Source organism: Pezoporus occidentalis, unplaced genomic scaffold (genome assembly GCF_034315485.1).
Source record: "Pezoporus occidentalis ecotype Australia unplaced genomic scaffold, CSIRO_AGI_Poc_V1 ctg83, whole genome shotgun sequence".
Lineage (NCBI taxonomy): Eukaryota > Metazoa > Chordata > Aves > Psittaciformes > Psittacidae > Pezoporus > Pezoporus occidentalis.
In genome coordinates, this window is record NW_026916192.1 from 75,826 (window position 1) to 92,238 (window position 16,413).

Sequence of the window (16,413 nt, forward strand, 5' to 3'; positions counted from 1 at the left end):
AGCCCTTCTTTCATGGCCACATCAGACATGAAAATGGACCCTTGGCAGTCTCCTGTCTGGAGGAACCCAACAGCAAATCAGCCCTTGCTCTGTCAAAACGATGTTTAGTGCTGGCTGTAGCCATTGGAGAGGTCTCCTGAGGATGGAGAGGATGAAAAGATGTGCTGCTGCCTTTGGCAGGATGGGCTTATGGCCGCCTGCAGCCTGGAGGCATGGGTGCAGCAGCTCTAAGCCCTGCCCCGTGGCTGGGCTGTGCATGTCATGGTCTTCCTGCCGCAAAAGGGAGCTGTGTGGTGCCTCCTACCTGCACTTAACATCTCTCCCTTCTTTGTAGTCAGAGACAAGATTGGACCGATCGCAACACCTGATTACATCCAGTATGCCCCCGGGCTGCCCAAGACCCGCTCAGGTAGGGAAACCAGCCCTCAACTGCTTGTCCAGGGCCACCCAAAGTCAGGGGGGAGCAACCTCAGGGCAAAGAGGATGCTGCAGGCCTGGGCACTCCCCACTCGTGCTGAGGATGCTGAGGAGATGCTGACTCTGCTCCCCTCTCCTGGCTGTTGTTACAGGGAAGATTACCAGGCGGATCTTAAGGAAGATTGCCAGGAATGACCATGACCTGGGGGACATGTCCACCTTGGCAGACCCGAGCATCATAGACCAACTCTTCAACAACAGATGTGACACTGGCCAGTAGCATCGGCCCTGCTGTGGCAGCACAGTGTCCTGTGAGCAGGTCCCAGCTGCCTGCCCCGGGGTATGGACCTTCACCCATTGAGTTGAATGTACAAGTGTTTGAAGAAGGGACAGGTTCTGGAGAGGCCACTTCTCACTGGTGTGTCCCTGCCTCAGAGTGAGTGCATCCGGTTCCGCATGGGAGCTGTACACGTGAGGCTGAGCCTCACGCACAGGGGCACTCCTCCTCCTCCCTTTCCAGCACCTCCTTCTTGATGTTTCAGTTAGTTGGGGCTGGGGTTGTTGGTTAACTTTACGTAATTGAGGGGGGCTGGCACCTTGTGCACAGTGGGAAGGAACACTGGGGTTTGGAGGGGAGGTGGAGCTGGAGTTACTCGATGCAGGCAGGGAAGGGAGTTGCAGCCCCCACAGGCCCAGCTGAGCTCCCTCTTTCTCCTTGGAGCACTGCAAAGCACATTACAGCTGTGCAGCTGAGCCTCCGTCTTGCATCCACTGTCCAAGCCTGCTGTTAGCAGAGGTCCTTGAGCCTGAGAGGGAGTGGGGCAAGGCTGAGGGGGCACTGTGCTTTAAACAGCTTGCTTAGAGCAATGGGGTACCAAGATCTGCTGCTTCCCAAGTGCACGGTGCCGGGGGCTGTGTTTTACCCAACCCAAGGTCCTGCATTGGCTGTGGACACGACAGAGCCACGGATGGTCAAGGAGAAGCCTTGGTGTGATGTGCTCTGCAGAGCTCACAGCTGAGCTTGGGCTGATGCTCCTCTTGTGTCCTGGGGTGGGAATGGGTGCTGTGGTACCCAAGGCAGGGAGCCCATGCAGAGGCCACCGAGGCAGGCAGGGCAGTTAGTGCTGGTGTTTCATCAAGAGGAAGATCATTGTGGAAGATGTTTAAAGTTGGCTTTTGTTTAAACGTGTCAGGGATTTAAGATGTTGAGACGGAAAAATAACCCCAAAACCCATAGCCCAAGAGCCTGAACATCACAAGGGCACTGCCAAAGCCATTCTTCTTCCAGTGAAGTACATTTAACTCCAGCCCTGTGTTGAGCTACCTCCTCTGTAATGTCTGTATAAACACTGCATGTGAGCTGTTTGATTTTGCACTTAAACCAAAGGAGAAACGGGCTTTAAAACGTGCTGCAGCAGTCGTAGAGGCTTTACCTGCAGCTGAGCAGAGTGTGGTGGGTGAGGCAGCTGCCTCTGGGGCTGGTTGCTGTAGTCCAAAGCCTATGGCTGACTCCTTACCTGCTGCTCCTGCTGGCACAGCCCTTGTCTGTGATCCATAACCTGCGTGTGCAGTCCCCCACAACTCTCTACCACTGGATTGTGCCACCTTGTTCCTGTTCACTCAGTTACTGTCCTCAGTTACTGTTCACTGTGTCATGTTGGCTGGAAACAGCTCGAGTTTTATGGAATAAAGTTCAAGGAAACAAAATGGAAATGGGCTCAGTGTGTGGGCTAGAGTTAGAGGCTGTGACTGCCTGTGCTGCTGCTGGGCACTGGGGCAAGGGCAGAGATTCAGTTTCTCCCTGGGCTCCAGCCAACGTTATTCCATTGAGGCTCACAGAAAGCACAAGACTGTGACACCCATCTCACACCAACACCACAGGACACTGATGCAGTTGAGCACCACAGGAGCTCAAGGCTCACTTCTACACCAGGCCTGGTCCTCATGCGGGCACAGCACTGGGTACCAGCCTCTGCCTCCATGCTCTGGTCCCGTGTCAGCTCCAGGGCCACGCTCCATCGCTGCGCTCCTGCTCCTCACAACTGGTGCAACCTTGCCCCTTCCCCTGCTGCTCCAGCTCACAGCATCCCAGCTCCGGGCTCAGCATCTCCTCCTGGAGATGTGTCCTGCCAGGCAGCCCTCACACCAGCTGCAGTGCCAGGACCCACCTCCACCACGGTGCACCCACAGCACAAAGGGATGGGCTGGCTTCAGCCGTCCCCAGCTCAAGGTACACAGAAGGACTGTGCACACATGGACCCCTGCCCAAAGCAGCCCGGGCACCCAGGAGGAAGCCCCTGGCTCTCTGCACCCAGCATCACACAGAACAGGCACAGGAGCAGTGCTCAGATTGCACATCATGTTTTAATGTGTGGCTGGGGGCAATCACCCCCCCAGTGCCACAACCCCCAGGAATGTCGAACCGCTCCCCCTCAGACAGGAGTGACCACTGAGGTGCACAGGGACAGCAGCAGTGCTGCACTGGCACTCAGCACAGTCAGGCTTCAGGAGTAGTGGCTTTAATCTGCTCCTCTGGTGTCACCACAAGGGTAGAGCTGAGGCTGCTTTAACCAAGGCACTGCTGGAAAGGTGCATTGTGATTGCTTCCCCTCGAACTGCTCAGCTGAGGAGGAAGAGGGGCTGGAGGAAGAGTAAGACTTTGGGAAGGAGAGGCTGGGCTCACATCCCTGCACTGCTGCTGTTCCCAGCCCATGAAACCTGGAGGGTGACACGTTGTGCCCCATGCTGGTCCCAGAGGGAAGCATCGGCAGCAAGGCTGCACCTGCTCAGCCTCTCCTGTAGTTCCTTTGCTTCCTCAGCACAAAGCTCCCAGGTCCCACAGAGCCATTCACTGAGGCTGGGGCTCCCTGACACCCCTTTGTGCTGCAAGTGCTGCAGCAGCCCGGGCAGGAGCTGCTCAGTGCAGGACTTGCAGTGGGAGGCACTGGAGATTTGGGGTTTATGGGCACAGTGATAAAGACTCCAATTCCTCATCAGCACTGGGGGGTCTCGGATGCAGCCCGCCTGCTGCCTGCCTCGTGCGGCACAGGGGCACGCTTTGGGTTTGTGTCTCCAGAAACAGCATCACGGAGCACACAGGCAGGAGCAGCACAAGTGCCTGCTGTGGCTCCCAAGGGACAGCCAGAGCCGTGCTGTCCTGGGAGGCCACGGGTGGGATATGCAGGGGCAGGGACATGTGCAGGGGAGCCCCTTTGTCCTGCAGAGAAGCTGGGGCTGGTCCATGGGGCGACTGAGCAGCGGTGTCCTCCCAGCCCTTCCTCACTGTCCCCAGCAGGTCAGGCCTTGGCAAGCGCACCCCAAGAACAGCCTGGGGCAGCTCAGCTCCTGAGGCAGCAGCGGGACGGGGTCACCTCCTCACACCAGGTAAGGGGTGTCCAGCACGGCCACCCCCGCTGCCACCCCCCCATCCGCGTGCTCCACCGCCTTTGTGCGCAGGAGGTGCCCAGCGGCCTCGTTCAGCACCAGCTCCGAGCCCCGTCTGCAAAGGGAAGGGCAGGTGAGCACCGCACAGCACAGAGCTTGCTCCAAGCCCCTGTGTCCAACCTGGCCTTGAACACTGCCAGGGATGGGGCAGCCACAGCTTCTCTGGGCACCCTGTGCCAGCACCTCAGCACCCTCTCAGGGAAGAACTGCTTTCTTATATCCAACCTGGTCTAATTTCAGCTTGGACGGTGGGATTCGTGTTCCCCAACCCACTGCAGGGCAGGTAAAACCCCTAGGGCTGATGCAGGTGTCTGCACACAGCAGAGCTGTGCCCTGCCCTCTCTGTGCCTTCCCTCAGCAGTGCTTTGGGTGACTGCACACACAGTGCCAGGTTCTGAATGCTGCCAGAGTACATTTGTGTCTAAAATTATACCAGAAAGACTTGAACTGAGAAGCTCTGGAACCATTTCAATGGGCCTATGAGGGTTTTAAACAAAAGCAGCAGCTACTTAGGGTTGAAAATTCAGCCTTCAGGTACTCCTGCACTAGCCAGGGCTTTGGAGAATCACGTGGCTGCACCAGGGACCTGAGCAGTGTTCCCAGAGCAGGGATGGACACACCAGCTCCATGTGCCTGTTACACCCATCACTGCCAGCACCGGCTCACTGGCAGCGGGGCCAGAGCAGCAGTGCAGGGTCTGAGCAGTGCTCAGAGCTGCTGCCAGGGCAGGGATGTTCCTGCACCTCCTGCACCCTGCAGACATCAGCCCTGCTGCTGTGCTCACACTGCAGAGGGGAGAATGCTCCCAACCCCAGTGCTGGCTGGGGCAGGAAACCACCCTGCAGTAGAAGCACGTTCTCACCTGACATAGACACCGAAAATCCCCAGCTCTGAGATGCACTCAGACACTTGCAGGGGGCTGTGAGCCCTCAGCAGGTAATTCATGGCTGGCCGTGGCTTGATCTTATCCATCAGGATGTAGGAGGTTCTCTGAGGGCTGTCTCTGATCTTCTCCAGAACCTGCCTGAGCTCTTCACCATAGAGGTTGTTCCCTGACAACAAAACCAGCAAGTCAAGGACTGCCCAGCACAGCAGAAACCCCTGGCCCCAGCTATGCAGCCCCAGCAGCCAGAGACCCAGCCTGGGGCTCCCCAAAGCCCAGCTCCTCCACCCATCTTTTATAGACAGCTTTGTGCTGGCTGGGACCTTAAAGCTCCTCCAGCTCCAACCCCTGCCACAGGCAGGGACACCTTCCACTAGAGCAGCTTGCTCCAAGCCCCTGTGTCCAACCTGCCCTTGAACACTCCCAGGGATGGGGCAGCCACAGCTTCTCTGGGCACCCTGTGCCAGTGCCTCAGCACCCTCACAGGGAAGAACTTGTGCCTAATACACAATCCCAGACTGGTTTGGGTTGGAAGGGACCTTAAAGATCATCCAGTTGCAACCCCCTTGGCAGAGGACCAGGAGCCACCACAGAGCTACCACCCCTCCTGCTCCAGCATGAGCAGCAGTGAAGCCCCACATGGGCTCAGCTCATACCTCCACCTTCTCGCTGTGGCTTCAGCACGAAGCAGTCGGGGTCGGCAATTGCCATAGCAGCCGCCTTGTCCCCATCTGCACCCTGTCAGGGAGGATGGAACAGCAAAGCATGAGGGAGGAGCAGGGGCTCCCCAGGAACCCCCCTGTGAGCAGGATCAACAGGGTCCCTTGGGGACCACAGCATCTCCTTAACCAGAGAGAAACATCCCACAGGCCAAGCGCATGCCTGCCCGCCTCTCTGTCCCTGCACAGCCCCACTCACCATGTCCAGGGAGTAGAGCCCAGCAAAGGTTGCTCTGATCCTCCTGACTGCCTCAGCGTGCCCGGGCAGCAGCCTCTCCAGAGTGCCCGGGCGGCTCAGCTCCTGCTGCACCTTCTTGGTGCCCGCCAGCTGGGTGGCAATGTCAGGGCACTTCACTGCCCGGGACCTCTCCAGCAGCAGCCGAGCCTCCCAGTTCTAAGGCAGAAAAAGAGCGACCATCCCATGAGCAAAGGTTTAACGCTTCACTCCTTTCTGTTCAGTTATGGACACGAGTTGCCCGCTCCCTGCCTGCCTGCCCGGGATGCGAACAGCACCCTGGAGATGCACACACGGATTCCCCCCACCCCTGGTCCACCTCCTCTGCCATCACCCCCTTCCCAGCTTGTCCAGTGCTGCCACCTGCAGGCTACAGCGAGACCCGGTCCGTATCACGCAGCCTCACAGCCCTATAGCAGAGGACAGCGCGGTCTGTAGATCAAGCCTAAACCCTTCAAGCTGGTGCTAATACCTGTGCTAACCCCTATTGTACAGAAGCAGTTCAGTGCTGCGGTAAGAAAGCCACTCGTTTTGCTTACTGTATGCCAGGGACACCCATATCACTGCAGCATCACAGCTTCCCGATGCCATTAGCCACGTGGGAGAGGACTGACCCCAACCCTCCTGGACAGCACACATGCCCCTGGGATCACAGGGCACTTCACACTCACTGGACAAGGCCAGAGCATGGGTGGCTTTCTGGAGCAGAGGGGCCAGCACTGACCTGCTCGTTGTAGTTGCTTGGCACATAACCCTCTCTGTAGTACACCACTGCTACCTCCTGCCCGTCCCTGGAACACAAACCAGAGGCACTCACAGAACCAGGCCACCCCTGCCCACACCCCAGCACCAAGGGGGCTGCAGTGGAGTCAGGAGGCAACATTCCAGCATTTGCCCCTTCTCCCAGGCTGCTCTGCTCCTGCCTGGCTCTGCCAGAGGAAGTTGCCAGCCCTGGCTCCTCTCCACTGCGCCCCAGCCGCTTGCCTGAGACACAGGGAGCTGACACCTCACCTCTGCCCATGACCAGCCACAGCCTCCGAGGCTCCAGCCAGCACGGAGGGAAGACCCTTACTTTTCAACAGCTTTTGCCACCAGGAGCCAGGCCTGCGACATGCTGGAAGCTGGGAGGGAACAGGGTCCTTCTCCAGTGGCAATTCGAGGCAGGACATCAACTCAACCACCTGCCCAGGCACCACATCACCCCACCAGGGCAGGGCCACCAGCACCCCTGCAGCACCACACACCCAAACTTGGGCCACCCAGCATGTGCTCAGGGAAAGCAGCACAGAACCTGCTGGCAGTGTAATGTAAAGGCATTGAGCAGGAAGAGGAGAGGATGCTCTGAGGAAGTGCAGTGGATACACTTTAACTGTATGGCAATGACAAATGTGTTTGTTAATTAAACACAGCAGAGCACCAAAGGTCAAACCAAGGGAAAAACAGCCTAAAGACACTGCCATGGAACCAGAGCTTCCTCTGGGCTTGTACAGCTCCAAGCACAGTACATGGAAACAGGACAAATGTCCCACTTGGGACCAATGGCCAGCACTTGGAGCCCGTGACCTGCACAGGCCTCCATAGGCAGAGAGCAAGATGCTGAGTGTGTATTTATCCAACAGACAGCATGAGGACGTGGGATACTTCCTCCTCCAGCACCCTAGCCCCCACTGACAGAGCCTCACGTGAGCAGCAAACAGGAAACAGCTTTGGGGAAGCCTCTGGAACAGCCAGGACTTCTCCTAGCAGATGTATGTGAAGGAACTGAAGATCCCACAGAGTTCTAATGGCTGTTGCTTGAAGGAGGGAAATTATGTTTCCAGCTGTAAGGGACTGGTGCGTGTATGCAAACAATCATTCCAGACCTAAGGGGCAGCAGCAGCCTGGAGTATGGAGAAGTACTCTCAGAAAGGCACTACTGACACTCAGAATATCCCACCAGCTTTGGTTGAACATTCCCATTGCAGCCCTGTGTGCCCAACACAGAGCCGGGATGCACACCTTGGCTCATACTCACATATACAGCCTCCTGGCCTCATCCAGAGAGCCCTTCTCAAACACATCCCTGAAGCGCTTCCTGATGACCCGGATATCCCTGTCAAGAGAGGAGTGGGAAAGTCACCAGCAGGGCACTGAGCTGGGAATCAGAGGTGGAGGCAGTGGCTCCAGCAAGTAGGAGCTGGTGGCTCCTTCACAGGCTTCATGCTAGAGCCAGAGGAATCCTACAGGGCAAAACAGTCCCAGGTTTTAGCACCTCTCTCCTGTGTTTCCCACCCAGATACTACAGGAAGCAGAACGTGTCCCTGAACCCCTGGCTTTCTCCATCTCTCCTTTCATCTCCTAAAGCGTTTCTAAGAGAAGTTGCTATCCTGGGGTTTTTATCCCTACACAACAGATTCACCCACTGCTGCCCTCCAAGCCAAGAGCTGCAGACCGCGACTCCCCCCATGCTTTATCTATCTCCTTCCTGCTTTCCTCCACACAGCGGCAGTGTGGAGCTGCTGATGTGGAGACACTGCACGATACGGGATACACCGCCCACCACTCCAGCACGGCTCCGGGGCTAGACCTTTGAGCACCTCCTTCTCCCCAGTGCTTTGCTCCACGGCCACGTTGCTTCCTTTTGCTTTGGAGCTTCATTATTTAAGCTTTTATGAAATGCCCTGTGCCAAACCCCGAGTCAGAGGCAAGCGGGACCCTCGTTAACCTGCTCTGCTCCTTACTGTCTCATCTAAGAGACTGGGCACACAGCAAAGCTACCACTGGTGCAGCTCTGAGGACTACACAGGCTCAGTATCAGCAAGGAATCAGCCCTGGAGACCAGAGGCTTTGATGCTGCTGGTATTTCCAGTAAAGAGCTGGTGAGAGGCTTTAGGAAGCTGGTGAGAAGATGAAGGTGGGTGCTGAGGCTGGTCAGGAGGCCACTGAAGGAACACTCAGAGAGCTGCATAACAGAACAGAGATTAAGTCCAAATAAAGGCTGCCCTGTTACATACCAAGACATGGCCTCTCACAGCCCCAGAAACTACAAGTGTTTTGACTTTATCCATGATTAGGTGACAAAGTTAAAAGCAAATGGATTTTGCGCACCTCCATCTTTGCCTGTCCTGCTCCTACACTCCTAGCGCCTGCTGGAGAGCCTGGAGACACCCCAAAAGCTGCTTCGAGGGAAACACCATTATCTGGCAGCAGCTCACTCTGCTTCCCTTTTCCAAGCCTGTACCACCTCCTTCCTTTCCCATCCAAGGAAAATCCAACCTTTACCTGTTCCAAAGCTCATTTTCTACACATCGCTGATCAAAAATGTTCCTCTGGACTTCTTCCACCAGAAACATCACCACAGCACTGGAAGAAACACCAAGGACATCACTGAACCCAGAAACACTCCATGTGCACCCAAGAATGGCAACTTTTGACCTCTGTGAGCTTCCTGCATTGCTCCTGCTCATTTTCACCAGCCTCTATGGGTCAGCATGCAAACAGAGGGCAGCACTGCTCCTGTGTAACAACCAAAACAGTGCAGGGCATGAGCCCAAGGGCAGGAGGAGAAGCAACCTCTGTGCAGGGTTACTGAACCCCACAACTCCTCCAGGGTTCCTCTGCCCCTCCTTGCCTCTGGAACACAGCAGCTTTGTGCACTAAGACAATCCAGTGCTCTTCCCAGGGTGTTCCAGGCTTTGAGAGCAGCTTGTCTTGCAAACAGAAAGCACAGTTTCAAACCCAAACTCCTGCATCCTCAGGGCAGACAAGATAAGAGCAGCCTCCAGCACCTCATCTCTCCTTACCTTGGAGAGCCATAGAGCTCCCAGGCTTTGGCAATACCCAAGGCAAGGCCTTTGGATGGGTTGTTGGGCAGCAGACGTGATGCCTCCTGAGGCTTTCCCAGCACTTTCAACACCTGCCTGTGGAACAAAGAACCCTATCAATGCCACGACAGCCCCTGGCCAGTCACAGGGAGCAGGAGGTTGGGAGCATGCAGAGGCAGGCTGTGCAGCAGGCCATGCATACAGCTGCTGCAGCACAGGCCAGAGATGCTGCCTTACCCATGGACTGCCACAGTGCGGGAGGTGAGGCCTCCAAAGCTGGCAGCAATGGTGTTTATTTCTATCTGCTTCAGAGCTGGTGGCCCTTCCACCCCAGAGTCAAACATGTAATCAGAGCGATTTATGCCTAAAAACACAGACTGGAACAAAGGGGAGGTGAAGTGGGGGCTCCTGATGCTTTTAATTGCAAATCCCTTTGATGACCTTGCTTCAGAATATTCCTGGGACAGATCCAGACACCTTCACACTGATACAAACCTCTACAAGCCATGCCCATGGGTGCTTTGGCCCTTGCTTAGGACCCACTGCCCTCCTTAGCACTCCAAGGAGTTAACAATTGTTAGAGTAAAGGAGGTTCTGCAGGGAGAGCCTGCCAGCACAGGTCCTGATGTGGAATACATCCCTGCACTCTCCTTAGGCTCCCAGAGGACAAGGACATATTAACCCCCCCCAGTCAAGGCCTGGCTGCTTCCAGCAACACTACCCAAAGGGAACAACCACCAAACAGGGCAAAGTCCCAAGCTCACAGGCTGTACACACAACATTGTGCTGCAGGAGTGATCAGGGCACAGTCCCAAGCAGCAGCAAGCCTGCAGACAGAGCCCAGGCAAGGCCATCACAGTGCAGAGGGACACTGAGCACTGAGGTCTCCTGGCAGGTACCTGAGCCAAGCCTTCCTCCAGAACTTGTGTGTAGATCCTGAAGAGTCGAGCTGTGAAGTCATCCACCTTGATGGTGCTAGAGAGGAACACACATCACATCAGCTCCTTACACTGTCACAGGGGAGCGAGGAAGTTAACTCTTGAGACAAGGAGGCATAAAATGAAATACAAACCTTCACAAATAAGAAAATCAGTTCTAAGTAATGTTAAGTTTGGTGGCTTTGTAACAGGAGCAATGGAAAATAACTGAGGTACATGTTTCACAGAAAAAATAGCAGAGTGCAGCTAGAGAACATAATGAGAATCCTTGTATAAGATAAACCATTGTAGCTGACATAGTTTTAGGTCCTTATGACCTTAGTACAAAAATAAGTGTAAGAAAAACAGGACAGAAAAACAGGACATGTAGATAAAGAGTATCTGAACCTAGCAGATGTCCAGGATGGGCTGCAGCTAAGCTAACTGATAAGTAAGACAGGATGATTATGTCTGCAGTGTTACTGAACCAATTAAGCTGCTGTAAGCATTATTTACTGCGTGTGCTTCAGACTGACAGAAGTGATGAAGATTGTTGGAAGAAGTAAACGACCCCCAAAAGATCACTACCACGTTGTTGTGCGCATGTGAAAATGGGCGTGGAATGTTGTAAAGCGGTTCTCAGATGGTTAATGAATATGTATGACGTTTAATGAATATGCACATTAAGCAACCATATAATCACAGTCTGTTTTGAGGTTCGGCTCAGACACACTAGGAGGAGCTATCCCCCGTGTCTCCCGGCGCCGCAGTAAAGAATTCCTGCTTGTCAACTTCAACCTTGTTGGAGAGTTCCTGGAGATTTCTCTGAATCACTTCTCCACAAAGAAAACCTTCCCTGGGACACTCCCCAGCACCAACAGCAGGGCTGTGCCTAAACCAGGTCCTGCAGCACTCTTAAGCATCTCACCATGAAAGCACTCCTCATCAAGGGTGTACAACCACAACACAAGCCCGCTTTGCTCAGCACTGCACTCTACAAAAAGCACCACCATGTGCAGAGGTGACTCGTTTGCAGGGCAAGAGACAAGCAAAAGCAAAGGAATGCAGCAGAATTCTGCACACAGGAAAGGAATGCGAAGCCCCTCTGGGCCTGCACGCACAGCTCATAGAGGAAGCTTCACAAGCTTCACTGAACCCCCATCCTGCTGGGTTCCAAATCCCACACACCATGGTACCAAGTGGCCCTGCTAGAGAAGGTCTGGCTTTTCTTCAGGATCCCAAATCCCTGAGCCAGGGGTGAGCAGCACCTCCAAGGAGCTGCCCTGAGACAATGCAGAGGAGGCAGGATAAGGCAGGCACCCAAGTGCACCCAAGCCCCAGGCGCTGCATTCCTTCACCACAGGTATAAGCATGTCCCCACAAGCTCTGGCTGCAGCCAGCTCTGGAACAGGCACAAGCATTTAACAGCTCTGAGGGGCCAGAACAAGAAGGATGCTGGAAAAGTCTCCTTTGCTCTGTTCCAGTGCCAGAGAGCCAGCAGCATCCCCCACACCAGCAGCACCCCCACAGATAGCAGGAAGGGAAACACATTTTGTGGAAGCATCAGCCCTACAGATTATGGGTTCCACAGTGAGGGATTGGTTCCTCCACCACCTTGTGGGTCACCTTCCCAGCATGGCTGGGAGAGCAGAAGACACTGGGTGTCAGAGCAGAGAGAAGGGTGGCAGGAGGACAAATACCTCTTCATAACAGCAGGCAGAGCTGGTGGTTATTGGACCCAGCAATTTGAATTTAAGGCCCAGGGGCTATCAAGCTCACAATAAGAATTCACAGCCCTGAAGCACTGGCAAAACTGAAGATCACTGCAGCAAGTCACCTCTTGGCCAGATGTCCCATCTCCTGAGGCCCAAGAAGACCTCAAAACACAGAGACTTGATGGGAATTAATCTTAGGACAAATAATGCAAGAAAGGATACACTTTCTGCAGAGGACAGGAGTGCCTGCCTCAGGTGAAGGACATGAATGGACGGAAGGTGGGAATGCTGAGAGGTGGTAAATGCTTTGCATTTAAAATAGTAATTAAAATGCACCGTGAAAGCGTGTTACCTGGCCAGAGTGTGCTCCAGAAATTCCTTGTTTTGACTAATAGCATCCACCAGCATGTTAAAATCTTGCTGAACAGCATATGCTTGTTCAAACAGGGCACTGGGTACTGCAGATGGGAGGAGCGTGAAGGGAGCGAAATTCACCACCTGCAAAGATGCAGCAGCAGAGAGGTCAGGTCTGTGCAGCCTAAGCAGGCCTGAAGAGGGGCTGCCTCTGCTTGTGTGAAGGCTGAAGCCACCCCCAGCCCTCCCGGGTGCACCCTGACAGACACATGGCTCAACCCTGCTGACCCCTGGCTTTTGAGGGCTTTGCTTGAAGAGCATCCACAGGGACTGCAGGAGCAGCTGCTCCACAGCTCGAGCAGGGTGAGTGCTTCCCGGTGGAGGATGCCCTGTTTCTAGAGCTGGAGAGCACTGTCTCCACAACGCCTCTGGGTCAGAGCAAAGGGGAATTTGCCAGTCCTGGGTTTCAGCCATCAGAGTCACTGCCTTTGATCTCCGAGTCCCAGGGGAGATTCCAAACCCACAGCTCAGGCACAGGCCCACCCTCAAAGCCAAAATATGACACGAGAGAGAAGCTCCCAACACCCCTTGACTTTTACACAAGGGACGCTGGCAATGTGTTTGGCCTCTCCAAGCTCCCTCTTCCTCTCACTCTTTTGGGTTCCTTCAGAGTTCTGACTATGGGGTTGACATCAAGGAGCAATCCTCATGGTGGAGACCTCCCTCCTTGCACCCTGCCAGGTCCCAGTATAGCTCCCTGCTTGCCCCCAAGCTCCTCAGGGACCCATCCCTGACAGTGTCCCACCTCTCCTGCACAGGGTTACATCTTCCTCTGAGACCCTTCACCAGATCCATCTCCAGCAGGCCAAGACCCCCATCAGCACCTTCACCCCAGCCAGTTGCCAGGGATTCACCAGAAGTAACCCCACACATCAGCCACCCCCATCCCTGTCACCTCATCCCACGTATGGGGTGAAGGCTGACTTGCAGCAGGGAGCACTCTCTGCAAGCCCTCGTTCAAAGGCTCATTGGGGTGCTCAGAGGCTGGGTGAGGGATGAACTCGCACCACCACCCACATTCAGGCTCCTGGCAATCCCTCCAATCCCGGACCTACCCCTCTCCTTGGAACTGTATTGCAGGGCTGTGTCTCAGGGAGACGCGCTCACCACCATGGCGGTGAGTCAAGCCCCAGGTCGTCGGGCTCCAGCCCCCAGGATGACAGCCGGCTCCCCCCGCCCTCCCCCGGCTTTGCTGACTCACACCGCGGCGGGACCGACCCCGTCCCGTGCCTGCGCTCTGGCACTTACATCGGAGGCGTTGGGCTGCCCCTCGGTCCGCATCAACACTCCCTGCAGCAGCGCCGCGTCCACAGCCACGGCCGCGGCCTCCCGGATGGCCGCTCCGTCCCGCAGCACGTCCTCCCAGGGCGCAGCCATGCCCGGCGCTGCGGGGGCACAGCACAGTCACACACCCGGGCCGCAGCCCCGGCACCCGGCCCCGCCTCAGGACCGGCACCGCGGGCTCACCAGAGCCCGAGGCCGCGGCCCCCTCAGGGAGGCCCATGCGGCACCCCCGCGGCCTGCGCAGGGCCGGGCCGGGCCGCGCCGCCGCCACCTCCCGCCCTGCTCCAGGCGGGCCCCGGCCGAGCAGCACCCGCCGCAGGGAGCGGGCCCCGATCCCAGCACCCGACCCCGGCCCGGAGCAGCCCCCGCCGGCTCCTCACCTGTCCCAGCCGCTGCGGGCTGCCGCCGCGCCACGCGATTGGACAGCGCTCCCCACTCGCCCCGCCCCGGGTGCCGATTGGCATCTCACCTGACCAATGAGCGTGGGAGAGCGGCACGGGCGGGGGCGGGGAAAAGGCGCTACGGGCGGTGCTGAGTGGCGGGAGCGGCGTCAAGGGGAGGCGTGAAGTCATGTTGCGACGTCATGTTGTGACGTCATGTCGCGACGTCATGTTGTGACGTCTTGTCGCGACGTCATGCTGTGCCGTCCCGCCCCGCGGGTGCTGGCGTGCAGCGTGTCCCCGAGGTGATCAGCGCTGTCTTCATTAACGGCTCTGCCTGCCCCGCCCCGCGGAGGGGAGCGCAGTGCAGCCGCGCTCCGTGTGCTGCTCGGCAGCTGGCCTGAGGTGAGTTATCTGGTGTTAACCAGTCACCTGGCATCGATCAGCCATCGGGTGCTCTGAATCTCTTCTCTGCCCAAACCAGGCACAGCTACAGCCCTGCGGAGAAGGACCTGGGGGTGTTGGTGGATGAGAAAATGAACATGACCCGGCTGCAGTGTGCACTCGCAGCCCAGAAAGCAACCGTATCCTGGGCTGCATCAAAAGGAGCGTGACCAGCAGGTCAAAGGAGGTGATCCTGCCCCTCTACTTGGCTCTTGTGAGACCTCACCTGGAGTATTGTGTGCAGTTCTGGTGTCCTCAACATAAAAAGGACATGGAACTGTTGGAACAAGTCCAGAGGAGGCCACGAGGATGATCAGGGGCTGGAGCACCTCCTGTATGAAGACAGGCTGAGAAAGTTGGGGCTGTTCAGCCTGGAGAAGAGAAGGCTGCGTGGAGACCTCATAGCAGTTTTCAGTATCTGAAGGGGGCCTATAGGGATGCTGGAGAGGGACTCTTCATTAGGGACTGTAGTGACAGGACAAGGGGTAACGGGTTAAAACTTAAACAGGGGAAGTTTAGATTGGATATAAGGAGGAAATTCTTTCCTGTTAGGGTGGTGAGGCTCTGGCACAGGGTGCCCAGAGAAGCTGTGGCTGCCCCATCCCTGGCAGTGCTCAAGGGCAGGTTGGACACAGGGGCTTGGAGCAAGCTGCTCTAGTGGAAGGGGTCCCTGCCCGTGGCAGGGGTTGGAGCTGGATGAGCTTTAAGGTCCCTTTCAACATGAACCTGTCTGGGAGTCTATGGTTCCATGTTAACTCATTGGCACTTCCTTCTGTACTGAAGCTGTGCCATCCTTGCCTTTGCAGGAGCTGAAATTTGCCCTTTGCAATCAGGGAAAGACAGAAGCTCTACTAAGCCTGGAGTTGGAAATAAAGAGCCCAAACTGAACTGCTGTTGGAAACATCTTCACGTTTTCCATTCCTTCAACATCGTCATTGCCCACATCCCTTTGCTGTGCTGTACCAGCAGGACCTGGGGACAGGGTGGCCAGGGGTAACTGGATGCAGTCTAGCATGAGGCAGTCCCCTTTGTTCCCGGTGTTGAGAGCACTCGGGTGTCCCATGGGATGTCCCTGGCCATGTGCTGTGCTGCAGTTTGGAGGCTCCCAGGGCCTCAGCAGTCTCCGGGATGCCCCACGGCATAATGGAAGCTGATCTTTTCTCCCTCTTTAGATGTGTGTTTGTGCTGACTTTGGGTTCCTCAGCAGATAGGGTTGCTCTCTGCTCATGTTCCAGACAGATCCAAGGCTGGGGGCTGTTCTGTGCTTCCCCAGTTGAGTACATCTGGTAAATCTCAGGTTTCAGAGCAGTTTCACAGACTTGCAAGATGCTCATTTCCCAGCAATGAGGCTTGAAATGGCAGCGTGACAAATCAAGGGAGGGAGTTCTGCAGGAACGTGTCTGGCTTAGCAACAGATAAATTTGATTTATGTGTAAATAAATCCAAACCAAACCAGGTCCTTCCTACTTCTTTGTTTAAATATGCAAAGGGACTGTCACTCCTAACTCTCTGCCCTTATGATGTGTAGTAAAATGTGTCGTAAGTGTAATAAAAGTGATAAATAAACCAATTCTAACTCATTTGCCAGTAAGGTACCATCAACACAACAGCATAAAAAAGATTTATTGTCATTCCAAGGTAATTGTTTGGGTAGCTACTGGGGTAATGTAGTTAAGCATTTTTACAGCACATTCATGATGTAACTGTGAGGCCCCAACAAAAGCAGTGGGTCTGGACTTGGTTTGTGACCTCCGTTAT

General features: G+C 55.6%; 2 protein-coding genes across 3 annotated transcripts in view; one reads left to right on the forward strand and one right to left on the reverse strand.

Moving 5' to 3' along the window:
- The window catches only part of ACSS2 (acyl-CoA synthetase short chain family member 2), a 36,459-nt gene extending 34,329 nt beyond the window's left edge, over positions 1–2,130 (forward strand). For both annotated transcript variants that reach the window (XM_062604095.1, XM_062604096.1), the window contains 2 exons: positions 335–409; positions 570–2,130. In XM_062604095.1, coding sequence (XP_062460079.1) covers positions 335–409; positions 570–697 — 203 coding nt within the window. In that variant the 3' untranslated portion in view covers positions 698–2,130. The remainder of the gene's footprint in view (positions 1–334; positions 410–569) is intronic.
- A 632-nt stretch (positions 2,131–2,762) lies between these two features.
- Positions 2,763–14,285, reverse strand: GSS (glutathione synthetase). The gene is made up of 13 exons (XM_062604097.1): positions 14,212–14,285; positions 13,796–13,932; positions 12,486–12,631; positions 10,401–10,476; positions 9,739–9,878; positions 9,481–9,597; positions 8,960–9,040; positions 7,713–7,790; positions 6,423–6,489; positions 5,663–5,857; positions 5,401–5,482; positions 4,724–4,913; positions 2,763–3,916 (listed from the first exon to the last, which is right to left on the reverse strand). The coding sequence occupies exons 2-13, from the start codon at positions 13,922–13,924 to the stop codon at positions 3,793–3,795; spliced, it is 1,425 nt and encodes a 474-aa protein (XP_062460081.1). The 5' UTR covers positions 13,925–13,932; positions 14,212–14,285; the 3' UTR covers positions 2,763–3,792.
- Positions 14,286–16,413: the final 2,128 nt, after the last annotated feature.